Below are 19,035 nucleotides of genomic sequence, written 5' to 3'. Positions count from 1 at the left end.
CATGTTGGAGGAGCGAACATAGACTTATTCCTCACGTCCTTTCCTTTCTTGTCTTTATGTTCTTTCTCTACACTTGTGTTTAAATCAATTTGACTTGATCCTTATGCTCGATCGTATGTGAAAGAGAACAAAGAACATGTGATTTCTTTCCTTATCGGATCTCAAATCCTACCTATATTCTCATTTTTTATTTTTCTTGTGTCTTTCTTTTAATCTATCTAGCATGGTTGTTTGGTTTTATATAGGGAGCAAACACAAGTGTTCAATGAAAGTGCATGGAAGTGGGAAATCATAGGCACCGATCTAATGCTTCAACAATTGCAAAGAAATAAAATTAGTTCATCGTGTATTGATATCATTCTCCAAATGATCGCTGGATGAATCTTTTAAAGGAAAGAGAGAACACCGAGAATCAAGGCCCCTCCAAATATTTATGACTCAAGATTTTCACCATTAGGATCTCCATCATTTCTTCTTCCTCTAGGCACGTGGACTCGATGATGCAAAGTTGGGCGTAAGGAATCATGGGAATGCAATTAACAAGGTTGACTAGTGGCATTAGGGCTTAGCTTGATGATCAAGCGTGAGAGATGTAAATCCATGTGTCAAGGGAGAAATCATGTTGTTTTGGATTAATCCAAGCGTAATACAAATGAATTCACAGCTTGATGTTTGAAATGCATATAATAAAGTGATTTGGGTCGGAGTATTTTATATAGGCGCACCAATTTATCCTTATTTTGTTAAGCTAACTTATAAAATTTAGGACTACGAGAGTTGTTGCCCACCACCTCTATAGTTCTTCATTTTAGTTTATTAATCTTTATTTATTTATTTATTCATATTTAGCTTCTAGTCTCTTCTTCTTATAGAATGAGGGCTTTCCCACTATAAAACCACACGCAACCGAATACTTGAGGCTAATGAGCTTATTATTTCAGTTTTCTACCTTCAGAAATCAAATTGTGTTCTTTCAAGAAATTTGTGGACTTATCAACACTTGTGCTACCTTTCTCTTGTGTTCTTATTGATGCTTGTGTTTGAATCAATTCGATTTGATCCTTACGCTTAGCCATATGGAAGAGAATAAAGAACTTGTGATTTCTTTCCTTATCAGATCTAAAATATTACCTATATTCTCATTTTGTTTGTTTCTTTTGTATCTCTCTTTCTAATCTCTATATAGTATGTTAGTTTTGTTTTATATGGGGAGCATAAACACGAGTGTCATGTGAATACGCATGGAAGCAAGAATTATAGGCACCGATCCAATGCTTTAACAAATGCGAAAAAGGAAATTTGTTGATCATGTATTGATATCATTCTTCAAGGGTCATGGAGAAATCTTATAGATGAAATAAACGCTCACGAACGGAGGCATGCCCAAATATTCTAACTCGTGATTTGTACCATTAGGATCTTCATCCTTCCTTATTCCTCCGGGCACGAGGACTCTTGATGACGCAAGGTTAGGCATAAGGAATTATGGGAATGTAATTAACAAGCTTGACCATGGCTTTAGGGGTTAGCTTGATGATCAAGCAGGAGAGATGTAAATCCACGCCGTAAAGGAGAAATTAGGTTGTTTTCGATTAGTCCAAGCCTAATACAAGCCAAAATTCGAGCGCTTTGATGTTGAAATGCATATAATGAAATAATTCGGGTATGAGTGTTTTTAGGTAGGCCCACACTATTTTACCCTTATTTTTATTAAGTTGGCTTATAAAATTTAAGACTACAAGACTTGTTGCCAGTCAACTCTTGTCTTGTTCTTGATTTGACTTTAGTTTATTAATATTTATTTATTTATTTATATTTAGCTTCTAGCCTCTTCTTCCTATAGGATGAGGGCTTTCGTACTATAAAATCGCAAGCAACCGAATACTTGAGGCTAATGAGCATATTATTTCAGTTTTCTACCTTGTAGGAAATCAAGTTATGGGTTCTTTCAAGAAATTTGTGGACTTATCAACACGTGAGCGAAAGGCATAGACTTATCCCTTACATCATTCCTTTCTCTTGTGTTCTTTGTTTACGCTTGTGTTTAAATCAACTCAATTTGATCCTTATGCTTAGCCACATGGAAGAGAACAAAGAACATGTGATTTCTTTCCTTATCGGATCCTGAAATCGTACCTATATTCCCTTTTTTATTTCTTTTGTGTCTCTCTTTCTATTCTCTATCTAGTATGTTGGTTTAGTTTTATATGGGAGCATAAACACGAGTGTTAAGTGAAAGTAGGTGGAAGCGGCAATCATAGGCACCGATCCAATGCTTAGAGGAATGGGAAGAAAGAAAATTAGTTGATCGTATCGATATCATTCTCCAAATTATCATTGAGGAATCTTTCGGGAGGAAAGAGGGAACACCAAGAATAGAGGCATGCCCAAATCTTTTGACTCGGGATTTGCACCATTAGAATCTTCATCCTTCCTTCTTCCCTCTGAACACACGAGCAACTCTTGATAGCAAGTTTAGGCGTAAGAAATCATGGCAACGCAATTAACAAGCTTGACTAGTGGCATTAGCACTTAGCTTGGTGATCAAGCAGAGACATAAATCCGAAAGGCCGTAAGGGAGAAATCAGGTTATTTTTATTAATTCAAGCGTAATACAAGCTGAAATTCGAGTACTTTGATCTTGAAATGCATATAATTAAATAATTTAGATAGGAGTATTTTTAGGTAGGCCCACAACAATTTTACCCTTATTTTTATTAAGCTGGCCATAAAATTTAAGGCTACGAGAGTTATTGTCCAGTCAACTCCTCTCTTGTTCTTAATTTGATTTTAGTTTATTAATCTTTATTTATTTATTTATTCATATTTAACTTCTAGTCTCTTCTTATGGGCATACCTCATAACACCCCGGCCCAAATTACATAATTATATGCATCCCAAAAATCAAAACGCATGCATTCCTACTTAGATTAATTGAAAACAACATGATTTCTCCTTTACGCGTGTGGATTTGTATCTCATCTTACCAAATCATCAAATCACACCCCAATGCGATTGGTCAAACTTATCAATTGCATTCCCATAATTCCTTATGCCAATCCTTGTGATGGAGATCCTAGTGCTTTACAAACCCATCGAAGCAAGATCCTCTATATATGGGGAGTGGTCCAATCACAAGAGTAAGAGCCAAGAAGATTAAGGATGCAGTGGCCTTATTCGCTCAAGCCTTAGTGACAACTCACATTATGGAAGAACAAGTCTCAAATAAGCCTAATGAGCCAGATTGTGTCTTGATGATTCAAGTTAATGAGAATGGGCTTCAAGAAGCTTGACTCTTTATTAATTTCCCTTGGACTGAAACTACTACTTATTTAACTTTTATGTATTTTGGCCCTTGAGTGTTTTATTACTTTAAAACTCTATATCTTTGGGCCTTTTCATTACTTGTTTAGTTTGGGCCTCTAGTTATATTTATTAGATTAATTCTAAGTATGGGCCACCCTTTACATTTGGCACAACACTCATTAGTTTGTTTAAACCCTAAGTATTCACTATAAATACTTAAGGGTTAATCATCTTGTAAGACTTTAACTTTGATTATAATTTGATACTTGAGAGTGTTCTCCTTCTAAGTTCTTGCAAGGACTTATTGTTTTGAACATTGTAACTTTGTTGATTGTTGATTGATAGCTAAGGGTTCCTTCAATAGATTGTTGTGACTTTTTAGTTGTGTATCCTTTATCATTCTTACCTCTCTAGTCGAAACCATTCTTACCCAAAGACCTTAAAACATAATTCTCTTTCTTACCTCTTTTTCTAATCAAGATACACAAAATAAAAATAAAAACAAAACCAAAAAACAAATTCGTTTCTTCTTTTCTTTTCTAATTGAAAACCTTAAACACATCAAAAACCAAAGTCATTTGCTTTTCTTCTTTCTTTCTTATACAAGAACAAAAACAAGCCTTCTTTTCTCAATCCTAGCCTCCAATCTCATTCTAAGAACAAAGGATTGAGGTACTTCTTCTTCTTTCATTCTACCCGAAATTTCTTAACTCTAATTCTTTCTTTTTTTTTTCTCTAAAACAACTCTTAATTCTCTTTGATAATTTACAAGTTGTGATTAGTAAATGATAAGTGTTTGTAAGAATTTAAGAGCGAGGCAAGTGGTGTGAGATAGTGAGTGCATTAGAAGGTGTGTGCTTAAACACTTGAGAGGAAACACGTATGGGAGTGAATTTTCATTCTAACGTTTCTTGCAGGTAGTTATCATGGACACACATGATGATGATAGACTGTGGAAGAAGTACATGTAAGACACTTCCGCAAGGATCTTAGCACAGTTGGATGAGTTAAGACTTGAAAGGGATGAGAAACCAAACCGAACACCACCTCCACCTCTACCTAGGAGGCAGAATCAGATTGATGATGATAACGAGGACGATGGCACCTCCAACCAAAACTTTGGACAAGGAAGGAAGGACGGGAACTTGGGATCCATTAAGTTAAGGTCAAACGCGTGTTATAATGCCATAACTTCATATGAGACAAAAAGGTAAAACTTGTTTCTATTGAGTTTACTAATAACGCTAGTGTATGGTGGGATTAATTAGTTATAGCTCAAAGGTGCAACGATGAGGATCCAATATCAATATAGGGAAAGATGAAGAGATTCATGCATAGACAGTTTGTTTTTCACACTATATAGGTAATTGTATAACAAACTTCAGAAACTTGTACAAGGAACTAAGTCTTTGAATGAATCTACCAAGAGATAGAGGTAGTCATGACTCAAGCCAACATAGATGAGAATAGGGAGGCAACAATGGCACGTTTTCTTAATAGGCTTAACCGAGATATTGCCGACCTAGTCGAGCTACAACCTTATGTAGACATGGAAGATCTCCTTCATGGTGCTATTAAGGTTGAGAAAGCAAGTTCAGACGGGTAACTCTACACCTAAGTTTTCTAATAATCTAATTAGACTAATCAAAAGGGTGGAAGCAGTTTTGGTACCAGCAAGTTGACTTACAATAAAGACGAGTCCATAGATGGTAAAGGTAAAGGGAAAGCAAGTGGTTCGGGATCGTAGATCCAATGCTTTAAGTGCAAAAGATATGGACACAAGCAAGCTCGAATGTCCCAATCAAAGAATTATGACAATCATTGAAAATGGTGATATAATGAGTGAAGGTGATGATAGTGATGATGAGCCGGCCTTAGATGATGACACACAAGAAAAGGAGGATGTCGAATATGCTCTTAATCATAAACTCTTTTCTTATATGGCTATGCGTGCTTTGAGTGTATAAGCCAAAGGGGAAGAAGTACAATGTGAGAATATATTCGATACTAAATGTACAATTGCAAATTAATTGTGTAGTATAATTATAGATGGCGGAAGTTGTACTAATGTTGTTAATGCTAGTTTAGTTGATAAACTTTGTTTGAAAACAACTAAACATCCTAAGTCCTATAGATTGCGTTGGTTGAATAATTATGGTGATATTAAGGTCACTAGGCAAGCATTAATTTCTTTCCTCTATAGGACGTTCTAAATATCAAGTTTTGTATGATGCGATTCCTATGCAAGCTAGTCATATCTTGTTATAGCATCCTTAGCAGTTTGATAGAAAGATTCTTCATACTAATTGCCATACTTTTACTTTTCAAAACAAACCTATTACTCTTGTACCTTTAACTCCTAAACAGGTCTATAATGACCAAATTCAATTACGTGAAATATGAGAGTGCACATGAAAAAGAAAAGGTGCACGAGCAAAAGGAGAGCTGTGAGAAAAATAATGAGAGGTGTGCGAAAGAGAGGAAAAAGGAGAGTCCGAGTGCTTGCACAATAATAAAAAAGTAAGGCACAAGAAAAGGAGAGTCTAGTGAAAAGTGAACAAAATGAGTAAAAGTCAATTTCTATGCCAAAGAGGTTGATGTATGAAAAGCCTACTTGCCTAAGAAAAGAATGCTTATGCTTATTTTTAAAGGTGCCATGTTATCTTTTCTAACTCTAAGCTTGAGGATTTGCCTCAAAGCATTAAGACTCTTCCGTAGGATTTTGATGATGTGTTTCCGTAGGAGATTCCACATGGATTGCGGCCTGTTAGAGGAATTGAGAATAAGATCAATTGTATACCTGGTGCACAAATACCTAATCACCCTGCATATCAAGCAACCCGGAAGAAACTAAGGAATTATAATGGCAAGTGGAAGAGTTGCTTTCCAAAGGGTTGATTAAATAGAGTACAAGCCTATGTCTTTACCTATTCTTTTGGTGCCCATGAAAGATGGATCTTGGAGGATGTGTGTCGACTGTCGCCATGAAAAAGATTACAGTAAAGTGTTGTCATCCAATTCCTAGATTAGATGATATGTTAGAAGAATTACATGGTGCTAAAATCTTTTCTAAAATTAATCTTAAATCTGGATATCATCAAATACGCATGAAATTAAGGATTAGATGGAAAACTGCTAATATGGAACCTCCATGAATAAGCTTGAGAACCCCATTTTTGAATTACAGACCCCCAACACATTAACATCAAAACCCTAGAAACAAATTTGATTCAATCCCTGAGAAAGGTTAGAAAATAGATTACTTAAAAAGATGATCAAGAATTAGAATTTAGAAAACTTGTTCCTAAATCCCAATTTTGAAACACTCCATAAGAAGATGATTAATCTACTTGAATATTTCTTAAGAATGCATTCTACACAAGAACACAAAGACAAAGCAAACAAGCTTTAAGTTAAAAATACCAATTATCATTCAACTTTGAACTAAATTTCCAAATCAAAATTCGTACTAGCCTTATATAAGCCTTAAAAAACCCTAAATCTTAACTAATAAGGATTTACATCTCATATAGGATAAAGATAACCATCCTAACTAAAAAAGATAACTTAAATGATGTCCTAACTAGGGTAAATAACATGTGTAGCTCGCACAACTTAAGTAAAGAAACCTTTAATTTACTTAAATCCCGCATATGGGCCTTAAAACATAAGCTAAGTTAGACCCAAAGTCTTCATATGCTCCAATTCATCGGCTTTGGTCTTTTGAGCCCAAATAAAAGATTAAGTAAGCCCATTAAACACTTGAACTTGTAATACATGAAGTTGAGTTGGGCCTTCACTTAAACTAAAGCCTTGAACTCCTTGTAATTCCTCTTGGGTCGAATTCATAAGGCCTTGCATGTGTTGAATTAAGGCTTGTTGAAACTTCTTGGATCTTGATCTAGTTATTAGGCCTTGAGGCAATTGTATTGGATCTTTAGCCTCAATAGCTTGACTTTGTTCTTAGGCTTGAAGCTTTGACCGAACTCCTCCATGCTCTTGCTCATCTTCATCAAGTCCATCTTCATGAAATCCATGTAATGGTGGTTGGTCCATATCATTCGCTCTCTCCTTAAGATGATTCGTCCTTGAATCTATACCATCACCTGCATCAAAAGGACTCAAATCAGCAACATTAAAGGTAACACTAACATTATACTCACCTAGAAGGTCCACTTTATAAGCATTGTCATTGATCCTTTTCAAAAAGGACCATCTCCCTTCGGTTCAACTTAGACTTCCTTTGATATGGAAATCTCTCCTTCGCGAAAGTGCACCCAAATCCAATCACCAGTTTGAAATATCATAGGCTTCCTTCCTTTATTGACACGATTAACTACTTGAGCATTTTTCTTTTCAATCCTCTCCTTCACTTGCTTTTGTAGCTTGCACATCAAATCTGCCTTAGTACTTGTATCAACACTCACAAACTTGTTAGGGGGTAAAGGTAATAAATCAATAGGAATAAGGGGACTAAAACCATATACAATATCAAATGGAGAGCAATGAGTAGTGCTATGAATAGCCCAATTGTATGCAAATTCCACAAATGGTAAACAATCCTCCCAAGTCCTAACATTCTTTTGAATGATCGCCCTAAGCAAAGTAATCAAAGTCCTATTCACTACTTCAGTGTTTCTATCGGTTTATGGGTGACATGTAGTAGAAAACAACAACTTAGTACCAAGCTTTCCCAATAACACACGCTAAAAATGACTCAAAAACTTAACATCTCTATCACTAACAATGCTTTTAGGTATTGCCATGTAAATGCACAACCTCTTTAAATAACAAATTAGCAATATTTATGGAATTATCAATTTTATGACATAGCATAAAATGAGCCATCTTACTAAATCTATCAACCACAACAAAGATACGATCACGTCCTTTCCTCGTCCTAGGCAATCCAAGCATAAAATCCATATACATACCAAATTCAAGGTTCACTAGGAATGGGTAATGGAGTACATAAACTATGCGGTTTTAATCTAGACTTAGCCTTTTTACATGTGATGCAATGCTCATAAATTTTATTCATATCCCTGTTTCATACAAGGCTAAAGAATTGTTCAAGCGGCATATCATAGGTCCTATTTACACCAAAATGACCTATTAAACCTCCTTCATGTGCTTCCTTAATCAATAATTCCCTTACAGAACACTTAGAAACGCACAATCTATTTCTTTTAAACATGACACCATCAAACAGATAAAAATCATCTAAAGCAGCCCCATTATCACAAGATGCATAGAATCCAACAAAATCATCATCATGTTGATACAATCCCTTAATAAACTCAAAACCTAATAGTTTAGAAGTAAGTGAATTAAGTAAAGTATACCTTCTAGACAATGCATCTGCAACCACATTCTTTTTACCTTGTTTGTATTTGATCATATATGGAAATGTTTGAATAAATTCTACCCATTTAGCATGCCTTCGGTTCAACTTATCTTGATCCTTTAAGTGTTTTAAACTTTCATGGTCTATGTTGCCATGTTTGCAAAGCTCAAACTAAAGCATATAATTTCTTGTCATATGTTGGATACTTCAAAGCTGTCCCACTTAATTTTTCACTAAAATACATTAGTGGTCTTTGATCCTGCATTAAAACAGCTCCAACTCCTATACCACTAGCATCACATTCAATTTCAAAGGTCTTATCAAAGTTAGGTAAAGCAAGCAAAGGTTCATTATACAATTTATCCTTAAGTTCATTAAATGCATGTTCTTATGCATCACCCCATACAAATCCAAAAATTTTCTTAACTCATTTAATGTGCAATTATAGTGCTGACAGTCTTAATGAATCTCCCATAGAAACCCGCAAGTCCATGATAGATTCTTACATCACTCGCGATTCTTAAGTGCTCTCTTGTACCTTTTACCTTGTCCTTATCAACCTTAACATCTTGACTAGATACTACAAAACCTAAAAAGATAACCTTCTCGATGCAAAAAATACACTTCTTCAGTTTAGCATACAACTTTTCTTTTTTAAGAATACCTAAATCTAAACGCACATGCATAATATGTTCATCTAAAGATCTAGAATAACTCAAAATGTCATCAAAATAAACAACTACAAATTTATCCAAGTATCCATGCAAAACATGATTCATCAATATTATGGAAGTACTAAGTGCATTAGTAAGACCAAAAGGAATAATAAGCCATTCATACAAGCCATATTTAGTCTTAAATGTTGTTTTCCATCATCCCCAACATTCATGCGAATTTGATAATAACCAGATTTCAAGTCAATCTTAGTAAACAAATAAGAACCATACAGTTCATCAAGCATATCATCTAACCTAGGAATATGATGACAATACTTTATAGTGATCTTCTTGATGGCTCAATAATCCACACACATTCTTTCTTTAGTACAAGAATAACAGGTGTATGGAACAAGGACTCAAACTTTCTCTTACATAACCTTTATCTAGCAATTCCACCACTTGTCCTTGGATCTTCTTAGTCTCACTCAGATTAGTCTTATATGCTGGTCTATTAGGTATGACAGCCCCTAGAATGAAGTCTATATGATGTTCTATACCTCTAATTGGTGGTAAACCACTTGGCTTCTCCTCGGGAAACATATCTTCAAATTACTACAAAACTTCAATAAAAACACTAGGCAAAGATGGATTAAGGTCATTAATGGCAAAATAAGCCCCTCTATACAAAAGTACAAATATAAACTGGTTAGAATACAAAGCTTGCCTAACCTCACTTGCTCTAGCTATTAAGCTCACATTCTTTTCACTTATCTCTCTAGGCCGATTCTTTACTACTTTTTCTTTACTGTAAATCTTTTTTATTTCATTCTCTAAAACACTCTTTTTACTCTCTTTTTCTTTTCTTTTTGGCCTCCACTATCATCTTTTCCATCTTACATTTTTCTTCATATACTTCCTTTGATAAAAGTGGTGTCAATATGGTCTTTCTTCCATCCTTGGTGAATTAATACCTATTGAGGTACCTATCATGCATTGCCCAATCGTCAAATTGCCATGGTCTCCCAAGTAAAATTTCACTAGCATGCAATAGTACTACATTGTACAAGACCTCATCATGATATTTACCAATAGAAAAGCAAATAATTGCTTGCTGGTTTACCTTAACCTCACCACAATCATTAAGCCATTGAAGCTTATATGGATGTGGGTATGGTATGGTAGGCAGCCCCAATCTACTAATCAAGAGAGTACTTACAACATTAATGCAACTCCCATTATCAATAATCACATTACACACCTTGCCTTGTATATGAAATCTTGTGTGGAACAAGTTGTCCCTTTGTTGCTCATTTCAATCTTTTTGATAATACATCTTTCACACACAAGTCACTTATTTAACACTCAAAACAAATCAAAATTAAAATGACACGACAAATAGAACACAAAACTAGACTTAGTGAACACGATTAAGCAAAAAAAATGTAAGAACAAGATGTAATGGAGAATAACTAACCTTAATGAACGAATAACAAAAAGGACAAAATTAAAATACCAAAACTATATATTCTTTAATGTTAGAACTCTAACAATTGACTTAAATAAAGAACTAATAACATGAACTGAATTAAAAGAAAGAACAAAGAAACATAAGAAATCAGAATTGACTAATGAAAATATGAAAGGATAAAACCTGATATAGAGCCAAAGCTTTGATACCAAATGATATGGAACCTCCATGAATAAGCTTGAGAACCCCTTTTGAATTGTGGACCCCCAAAACATTAACATGAAAACCCCAAGAAATAATTTGGTTCAACCGCTAAAAAAGGTTATAAAACATATTACTTAGAGAGATGATCAAGTATTAGAATTTAAAAAACTTGTTCCTAAATCCCAATTTCGAAACACTCCACAAGAAGATGATAAATCTACTTGAATATTTCTTAAGCATGCATTCTACACAAGAACATAAAGACAAAGCAAACAAGCTTTAAGGTAAAAATACCAATTATCATTCAAGTTTCAACTTAATTCCCATATCAAAGTTTGTACTAGCCTTATATAGGCCTTAGAAAACCCTAAATCTTAACTAATAAGGATTTACGTCTCATATAGGATAAAGATAACCATCCTAACTAAAGAGATAACTTAAACAAAATCCTAACTGGGGTAGATAACATTTGCAGCCGCCCAACTTAAGTGAAGAAACCCTAATTTACTAAAGTCATGCATATGGGCCTTAAAACATAAGCTAAGTTAGGCCCAAAGTCTTCATATGCTCCAATTCAGTAGCTTTGGTTTTTTTGAGCCCAAATAAATGATTAAGTAAGCCCATTAAACACTTGGACTTGTAATACATTAAGTTGAGTTGGGCCTTCACTTAAACTAAAGCCTTGAACTCCTTATAATTCCTTTTGGGCCGAATTCACAAGGCCTTGCATGTGTTGAATTAAGGCTTGTTAATACTTCTTGGATCTTGATCTAGTTATTAGGCCTTAAGGCAATTGTATTGGGTCTTTAGCCTCAATAGCTTGACTTTGATCTTGGGCTTGAAGCTTTGGCCGAACTCCTCCATGCTCTTGCTCATCTTCATCAAGTCCATCTTTATGAAATCCATGTGATGGTGGTTGGTCCATATCAACTGCCTTTAAGACTAATTATGGTTTGTATGAGTGGCTAGTGATGCCTTTTATGCTAACTAATGCAATAGTACCTTTATAAGACTTATGAATCATGTTTTGCATCCTTTTATCGGCAAGTTTATTGTTGTATATTTTGGTGACATATTAGTCTATAGCAAATCCATGCATGAGCATTTAGAGCATCTTAGGACTTTATTTGATGTCTTGCAAGGAAAAAAGCTTTATGCTAATCTTGGCAAGTGTGAATTTTGCACTCCTAAGGTAGCTTTTCTTAGATTGGTTGTTAGTGGTAATGGGATTGAGGTACATAAAGAAAAGGTAAAGGCTATTGCTTTTTGGCCGACACCTAAGAGTGTGAGTGAGGTGAGATCTTTTCATGGCCTAGCTAGCTTTTATAGGCAATTTGTTAGGGATTTTTCTACCCTTGCTGCCCCTTTAACTAAGGTTATTAAGAAGCATGTAGATTTTAAACTGGGAGAGGCACAAGATAGGCATTTCATGTTTTAAAAGATAAATTGATTAATGCTCCTTTACTTGCTTTGCCTAATTCTGATTCTACTTTTGAGATTGAATGTGATGCTTCTAATGTTGAAATTGGAGCTGCATTGATGTAAGAGGGTAGGCCAATTGCTTATTTTAGTGAAAAGCTTAGTGGGGCAAGCTTATACTATCCCAACTATGATAAGGAGATGTTTGCATTGGTGCGGGCATTGGAGACATGGCAACATTACTTATTGCCCAAAGAATTCGTAATTCATACAGATCATGAGAGCTTAAAGCATTTGAAAGGTCAAAATAAATTGAACAAAAGGCATGCAACTTAGAGTTCATTTATAGAGACTTTTTCTTATGTGATCAAATATAAGAAGGGTAAGGATAATGTGGTGGCTGATGCACTCTCCAAGAGGTATGACTTGATTAACACACTTCATTCTAAATTGATTAGATTTGAATTGCTTAAAGAACATTATCTTGATGATCCTGATGTTGGAAGTGTGTATGATGCATGCGAGCATGGAGCTTTTGATAAATACTATAGGCATGATAGCTACTTGTTTAAGGATAATCGATTGTGTGTGCCTAATTGTTCTATACGAAGATTATTTTTAAAATAATCGCAGGAGGGAGGATTGATGGGGCATTTTGGTGTTGCTAAGACTTTAGATATGTTGCATGAGCACTTTTATTGGTAAAAAATGCGTGTTGATGTTGAGAAATATTGTGCCAACTGTGTTGTTTGTTTACGTGCTAAGTCTAAAAGCAAGCCCCATGAATTGTATATTCCATTGCATATTTCTATTTCACCTTAGATTGATGTTTCTATGGATTTTATCTTAGGATTGCCAAGGTCTAGGCATGGCAATGATAGTATTTATGTGGTGGTTGATAAATTTAGTAAAAGGGCACCCTTTATTACATGTCATAAAGTTGATGATGCATCACATATTGCTTATTTATTCCTTAGAGAAGTAGTATGTTTGCATGGCATGCCTAAGGCTATTGTTAGTGATAAGGATATAAAACTTTTCTCCGATTTTTGGAAGACGTTGTGGACTAAGTTAGGTACTAAACATTATTTTCTACTACTTGTCACCTGTAAACGGATGGTCAAACCGAAGTGGTTAATAGAGCATTAGGAGAATTATTGTGTGCTATTATAAAAAAGAATATCAAATCTTGGGAAGATTGCTTACCTCATGTATAGTTTGCATGTAATAGGAGTGTGCATTCATCTACTTATTGTAGCCCTTTTGAAGTTGTTTATAGTTTTAATCCACTAACTCCTTTTGATTTATTACCTTTGCTATTACAAGAGCGAGCTAACCTGGATGGTTCCGAGAAGGCCGAATATGTTTAGCAACCTCATGACAAGGTAAGGTAGCAAATTGTGATTGAGTGTGGTTGCATATGCACAAGGAGAAGCTTCCTCTTCAAAAGCGTTCTAAGTTGCAAGCAAGAGGAGATGAACCCTTCCAAGAGAATAGAGAATTTGTAATTTATCTCCATATCGAATCTGAAAGCCTACCATGTTCTCATTTTGTTTGTTTCTTTTGTGTCTCTCTCTCTAATTTATATCTAATATGATAGTTTGGTTTTACTTAGCGAGCATAAACAAGAGTGTTGAGTAGACAAATGCAAAAAAGAATATTAATTGATTGAGTATTCATATCATTCTCTGAATGATTGTAGGTGAATCTTTTAGGGGAAAGAGGAAATAGTGAGAATCGAGGCATTGCCTAGATATTCTTAATCATGAGATGCACCATTGGGATCTCCATCATTATTTGCTCCTCTAAGGACAAGGACTCCTGATAACATAATGATTGAATAAGGAATCATGCGAAGGGAATTGATAGGCTTGACCGGTGGCATTGAGGATTACGTAGATGTCACACCTCATCTCATGTAGCCTGAGATGGACATTTAAAACCAAATGCTTTCTAAAATCTTTTTAGTTTAGTTGAATTATAATACACTTACATATGTATATGTAATAATGTATTTAAAATCATAATTCTGAAAAATAGATAATTTTTTTAAAATGATGTTTCATTTTAAAATGATGTTTCATTACAATGACTATAACTAGAAATACCTTTCTTAAATATTATTAAATAAGTTAAAGTACAAAGTTTGCCTTTAAACATTAACTTTATAACATAGCCTTTTACATGTACATAACCACCATGGTATGAAACAAGGATGAATATTTTTGTACAAGTTACAATGAGTATGTATATGACTCCTTAAATGAGAAATGTTGACCAACTTTACTCTCGCCTTTAATCACACTTACTAGCTCAACCACCAACTATCAAGCCTTGCTTCTTGAATAAAATTTATAAAAAGATTACAATAGTATAAAAGTACTCAATGGATAGATATACAAGGAGAAAATAATTTGGATAACTGTAAGAAGAAGAAGACCACATAATTATACAAAATATATAATGATACAATGCAAATATGCATAGTTCTTTAGATTATTTTAGTTTTAATTTCATTTGATTTTACTAGGTTTGTGTGCTTATTTGTTTATAAAGGTGTTATTTATATTTGGTTTATGTTTATGATTGATTGTGTGTGTTTTATACATGTTTTTAGGCTCAAAATGTGCATGAAAAGAACTTGGAATCATTTGGTATGAAGTGTGAAGCTTGAAGAGTCTAATTGGAGCCTTAGTAGATCTTGACGAGTCATCACAGAAGACCCGAGTGACGAGTCGGCACCGTCTTGACGAGTCAGTCCCCAAGAGTTGCAACTTTTCCTAGTTTGAGCAGTTTTCGTCTTTTGGTCATAACTTTGTCTACAGACATCCAAATGAGGTTATTCAAGTTGCTCTAGAAAGATAACAGAATTTTCTACAACTTTCAAGAAGAAACTATCTAGTGATAAAGTCATCTGGTAGACGAAAATGCCCTTAAAATTACAGAATCTGCAAAGGAGGGTGACTTTTCATGTCAAAAGGTGCCTTTTTCCATTTCTACACGAATAATAGCCTTTAGAAACATATAAAATAAGTGTCTTTGGCTCTGTTTTAGGAACGAGAAAATAAATATAGATATAGAGCATAGTTTTTAATAAAAGTATTAAATTTTAGAAATCATTGCAAAGACTTTGTTCTAGTTTTTGAGAATTAACTAGAAGGAAACCAAGTCAAGAAGCAAGAAAAGAAGATTGATCTACACCGAGCACGTGCTAGAAGACTTAAAAAGGGTTTATCTATTGATTTTCTTCTATATACCTTTCCTATCTTGCAATTGATTTTCTCTTACTGTTCTCTAATATGTGTCTTGGCTAAGTCTTTGTATGGGATTTACAATGATAAATTAATTAAGAACAATATTTTTATCTTATGTTATTTATGATTTAATTTCAATTAGTGCTCATTCATCTTATGTATGCTTGATCACCATATGTAACTTGTTAATCAAATTATTCACAAAGAGATTTGGAGTAATTTGGTGGAACGTAATTGATATTACTTAAGAATTGAATTTGGCTTGGATACAAGGCATTCATCTTAAGAAAATAAGAATTAGTATAATGTGTTAATGATTTTCTCTTACCTCTGCATTGCCATGAAAATGAATGTAGACTCTAAGAGGAAATACCTTTAATTGACAATGAGAATTGCCTTTAAAGACTATACTAATTTCCAATCAATATGTTTTATGATAATAGTGTTCAAAGATCTTATTTGATTGTGATTTATGATTTTCCCATATAAATATATTGTTATAACTTGTGTGAATACTTAAGTAATTAGTTAGTATTTAAATTTCCTTATTTGTTTTAATTACTATTATAATTTTTATTTATTTTGCTTATCCATCTTAGTACCTAACCAGTTAATACAAAGTTTACCCCAACTCCCGAGTGTTCGACACCCTTCTTGCTCCATACTAAGTCCTAGAGACTAGGGTATGTAATTTGTCCCACTACAAATTTTGGCGCCATTGCCGGGGAGTTGAATAGTAATTTTTATTAACTTAGGATAGAGAAAGGTTATTTTAGGCCTTGTTTTTGTTTTTTTTCTATTTTTTTTTTATTTTCTTTTTATATTCTTCATTTTTATATTTTATTTTTGTTATTGTTATTTGTTTAGTTTAATTTATCAATTGTGAATTAACATGCTTACTAGAAGTACTAGTGATAATAATTTGAACTTTGATCCTAACATTGATTTAACTATACGTGCCTTACGCAGGGAATAAAGGCAAAGAAGAGAGAACCAACCAAATTTTAATAACATGGCTCACTAGAAAGGAGAACGTAGCGATTTTGTAATGCCCGACATCTCAAGAAGTTTAGGAGGTATTGTGGCTCTGGCTATTGCTAACAACAATTTTGAGATCAAGCCAAGTATCATCCAAATGGTGCAAAATAATCAGTTTGGAGGTTTACAAGGGGAAGATCCTTATGCCCACATATTAACTTTCCTTAATTTGTGTGCAACTTTCAAGATCAATTATGTAACGGATGTCGCAATAAGGCTCAGACTCTTCCTATTTTCGGTTAGGGATAAAGCACAACTTTGGCTTGTTAGTTTGCAAAATGAATCAATCAGAACGTGGGACCAATTGAAGCAAGCATTTCTTCACAAATATTTTCCGCCATATAAAATGGCCAAGTTTTGCAATGAGATCACTACTTTCAAGCAAAATGGAAGTGAGACAATCTATTCAGCTTGGTAGAGATTTAAGGAACTCCAAAGGCAATGTCTACATCATGGCTTGCCGGATTGGATGATTCCTCAAATTTTCTATAATGGGCTGACGAATGAAAACAGAAATATAGTGAATGCAGCAGCCGATGGAAAATGGATGGATAAAACGGCTAGAGAAGTCGTTACCTTAGCTTGAAGAACTTGCATCTCAAGGATACATGGGTGATGAAACAACTATGGCAAAAGCAAGAGGAGTTTTGGAGCTTGACACAATTAAAATGCTGAATGCAAAGGTATGCTCTCACCAGTTTGGTAAGTAGAAATCAAATTAATTCTTCAGAAAGTATTAATATTGCTTATGAGTCTTATGGAGGATCCTATTCATATTCTCAATGTAATTCAAGTACAAACGATGATGTGAACTACATGCAAGGGGGTTTTCACCAAAGAATGGGGCTGAATTCTAACACTTATAACCCTCAATGGAGGAACCATCCCGGTTTCTAACCCCATCCTCTCAATTAAACCCTCCATATAACCTAAATACCAAACCTCAATACCCATCGGGATTTTCCATGAAATAAACAAACTTTTAATCCTGCCTATCCTAAACCTACTCTTGAAAATCTCATGGAGCAATTTGTGAACCAACAAATGTCCATAAACAAACAAAATGAGGAGCAATTTAAGTAGCTAAACTCTAAACTTGGGCGGCTTGCTACTCATAACCGCGTCCTTGAAACCAAATTGCCCAACAAGCCTCTTCCCCTAACACTAAACCTTTGGGAAAACTTCCTAGCCAACCAGAGTATGTACAAAAAGAGTCTTATCAAGTAATTACCTTGCGCAGTGGTAAGGAGGTTAAAAAGGATATCAATAAGAGAAAGAGAGTGGTTAATGATGATGATAATGGGGTAGAGATTGAGGAAGTGGATGTTAGAAGTAAAGATGATAATGAGTGTGCAAAGAAAGGTAATAAGGAAGATGCCATACCATCAATGAATGATGAACCAATAGTAGATGTTAAACCTCTTCCTTTTCCTCAAAGGTTCATGAAGCATAACTTGGATAAACAGTTTGGTAAATTCCTTGATTATCTCAGGGAAATTACTATCACTATACCATTTGTGGATGCTATTAGGGACATGCCAGCTTGGGGTAAATTTTTGAAGGATATTATTAGTTATAAGAGTAAGCTTGAAGATTATGGCTTAGTATCTCTTATTGAAGAATCCAAGGCTATGTACTCTAAGTCTCCACCAAAGCTTAAGGATCCAGGTTCATTTACAGTTCCTTGTGCAATAGGAGGTACACATTTTGATAAAGCTTTATGTGATATTGGTGCTAGTGTTAGTCTTATGCCTTACTCTATTTAGAAAAGGCTCAATTTGGATGAATTAAAGCCTATTAATATGTGTCTTTCCATGGCGGACAAATCTATCACATATCCACTTGGCATTTTAGAAACTATGCTAACAAAAGTGGGGAACTTTATAATACCAACTAACTTTGTTGGAAATGGAGGAAGATCTTGAGATCTCAATTTTGTTTGGAAGACCATTTTTTATGATAGTAGGAGCAATTATTGATATGAAGAGAGGAAATATCACATTAGAGGTGGATAATGAATGTATGGAATTTGATGTGCTGAATATTATGAAGTCAACACCTGTAGAAGTGGCAAGTAGAATTGATTCTATTGATGTTATTGGCGAATGTATTGAAGAAGTAATTCATGAGTGTTTGAGGCAAGATTTTACGGAGCTATCCAGGATGTAAGAAGCTAATGAGTAGATTTTGGAGGTAGCTCCATATCAACTTTCCCATAGGACATCAAGATTTGAACCTTTAAGTAGAGAGGATGATCCAAAGGATACTACATCAAATGAAGAAGTCAAGATGGAGCTCAAGCCCCTACCGTCAAACCTAAGATATGCATTTCTTGACTCT

General features: G+C 34.5%; 1 protein-coding gene and 1 non-coding gene across 2 annotated transcripts; one reads left to right on the top strand and one right to left on the bottom strand.

The window, feature by feature from the left end:
- The first annotated feature begins 17,041 nt into the window (after window positions 1-17,041).
- Window positions 17,042-18,461, top strand: LOC107260959. The gene is made up of 2 exons (XM_048372336.1): window positions 17,042-17,109; window positions 17,936-18,461. Exons 1-2 carry the CDS (start codon window positions 17,042-17,044, stop codon window positions 18,459-18,461), a joined length of 594 nt encoding a protein of 197 aa, XP_048228293.1.
- LOC125369649 lies at window positions 17,048-17,154 on the bottom strand. The gene has a single exon (XR_007215326.1). It is a non-coding gene; the product is annotated as a small nucleolar RNA R71 (small nucleolar RNA).
- Window positions 18,462-19,035: the final 574 nt, after the last annotated feature.

Source organism: Ricinus communis, chromosome 3, assembly GCF_019578655.1.
Source record: "Ricinus communis isolate WT05 ecotype wild-type chromosome 3, ASM1957865v1, whole genome shotgun sequence".
Taxonomy (NCBI): Eukaryota; Viridiplantae; Streptophyta; class Magnoliopsida; order Malpighiales; family Euphorbiaceae; genus Ricinus; species Ricinus communis.
Note: the sequence above shows the minus strand (reverse complement) of the source record. Positions and strands in the feature narration are given on the sequence as shown.

Coding starts and splice junctions, on each gene's coding strand:
- LOC107260959 (XM_048372336.1), top strand. CDS start 17,042: ATGGCCAAGTTTTGCAATGAGATCACTACTTTCAAGCAAAATGGAAGT. Junction 17,110..17,935: donor GAGACAATCTATTCAGCTTG/GTAGAGATTTAA, acceptor TACCTTGCGCAG/TGGTAAGGAGGTTAAAAAGG.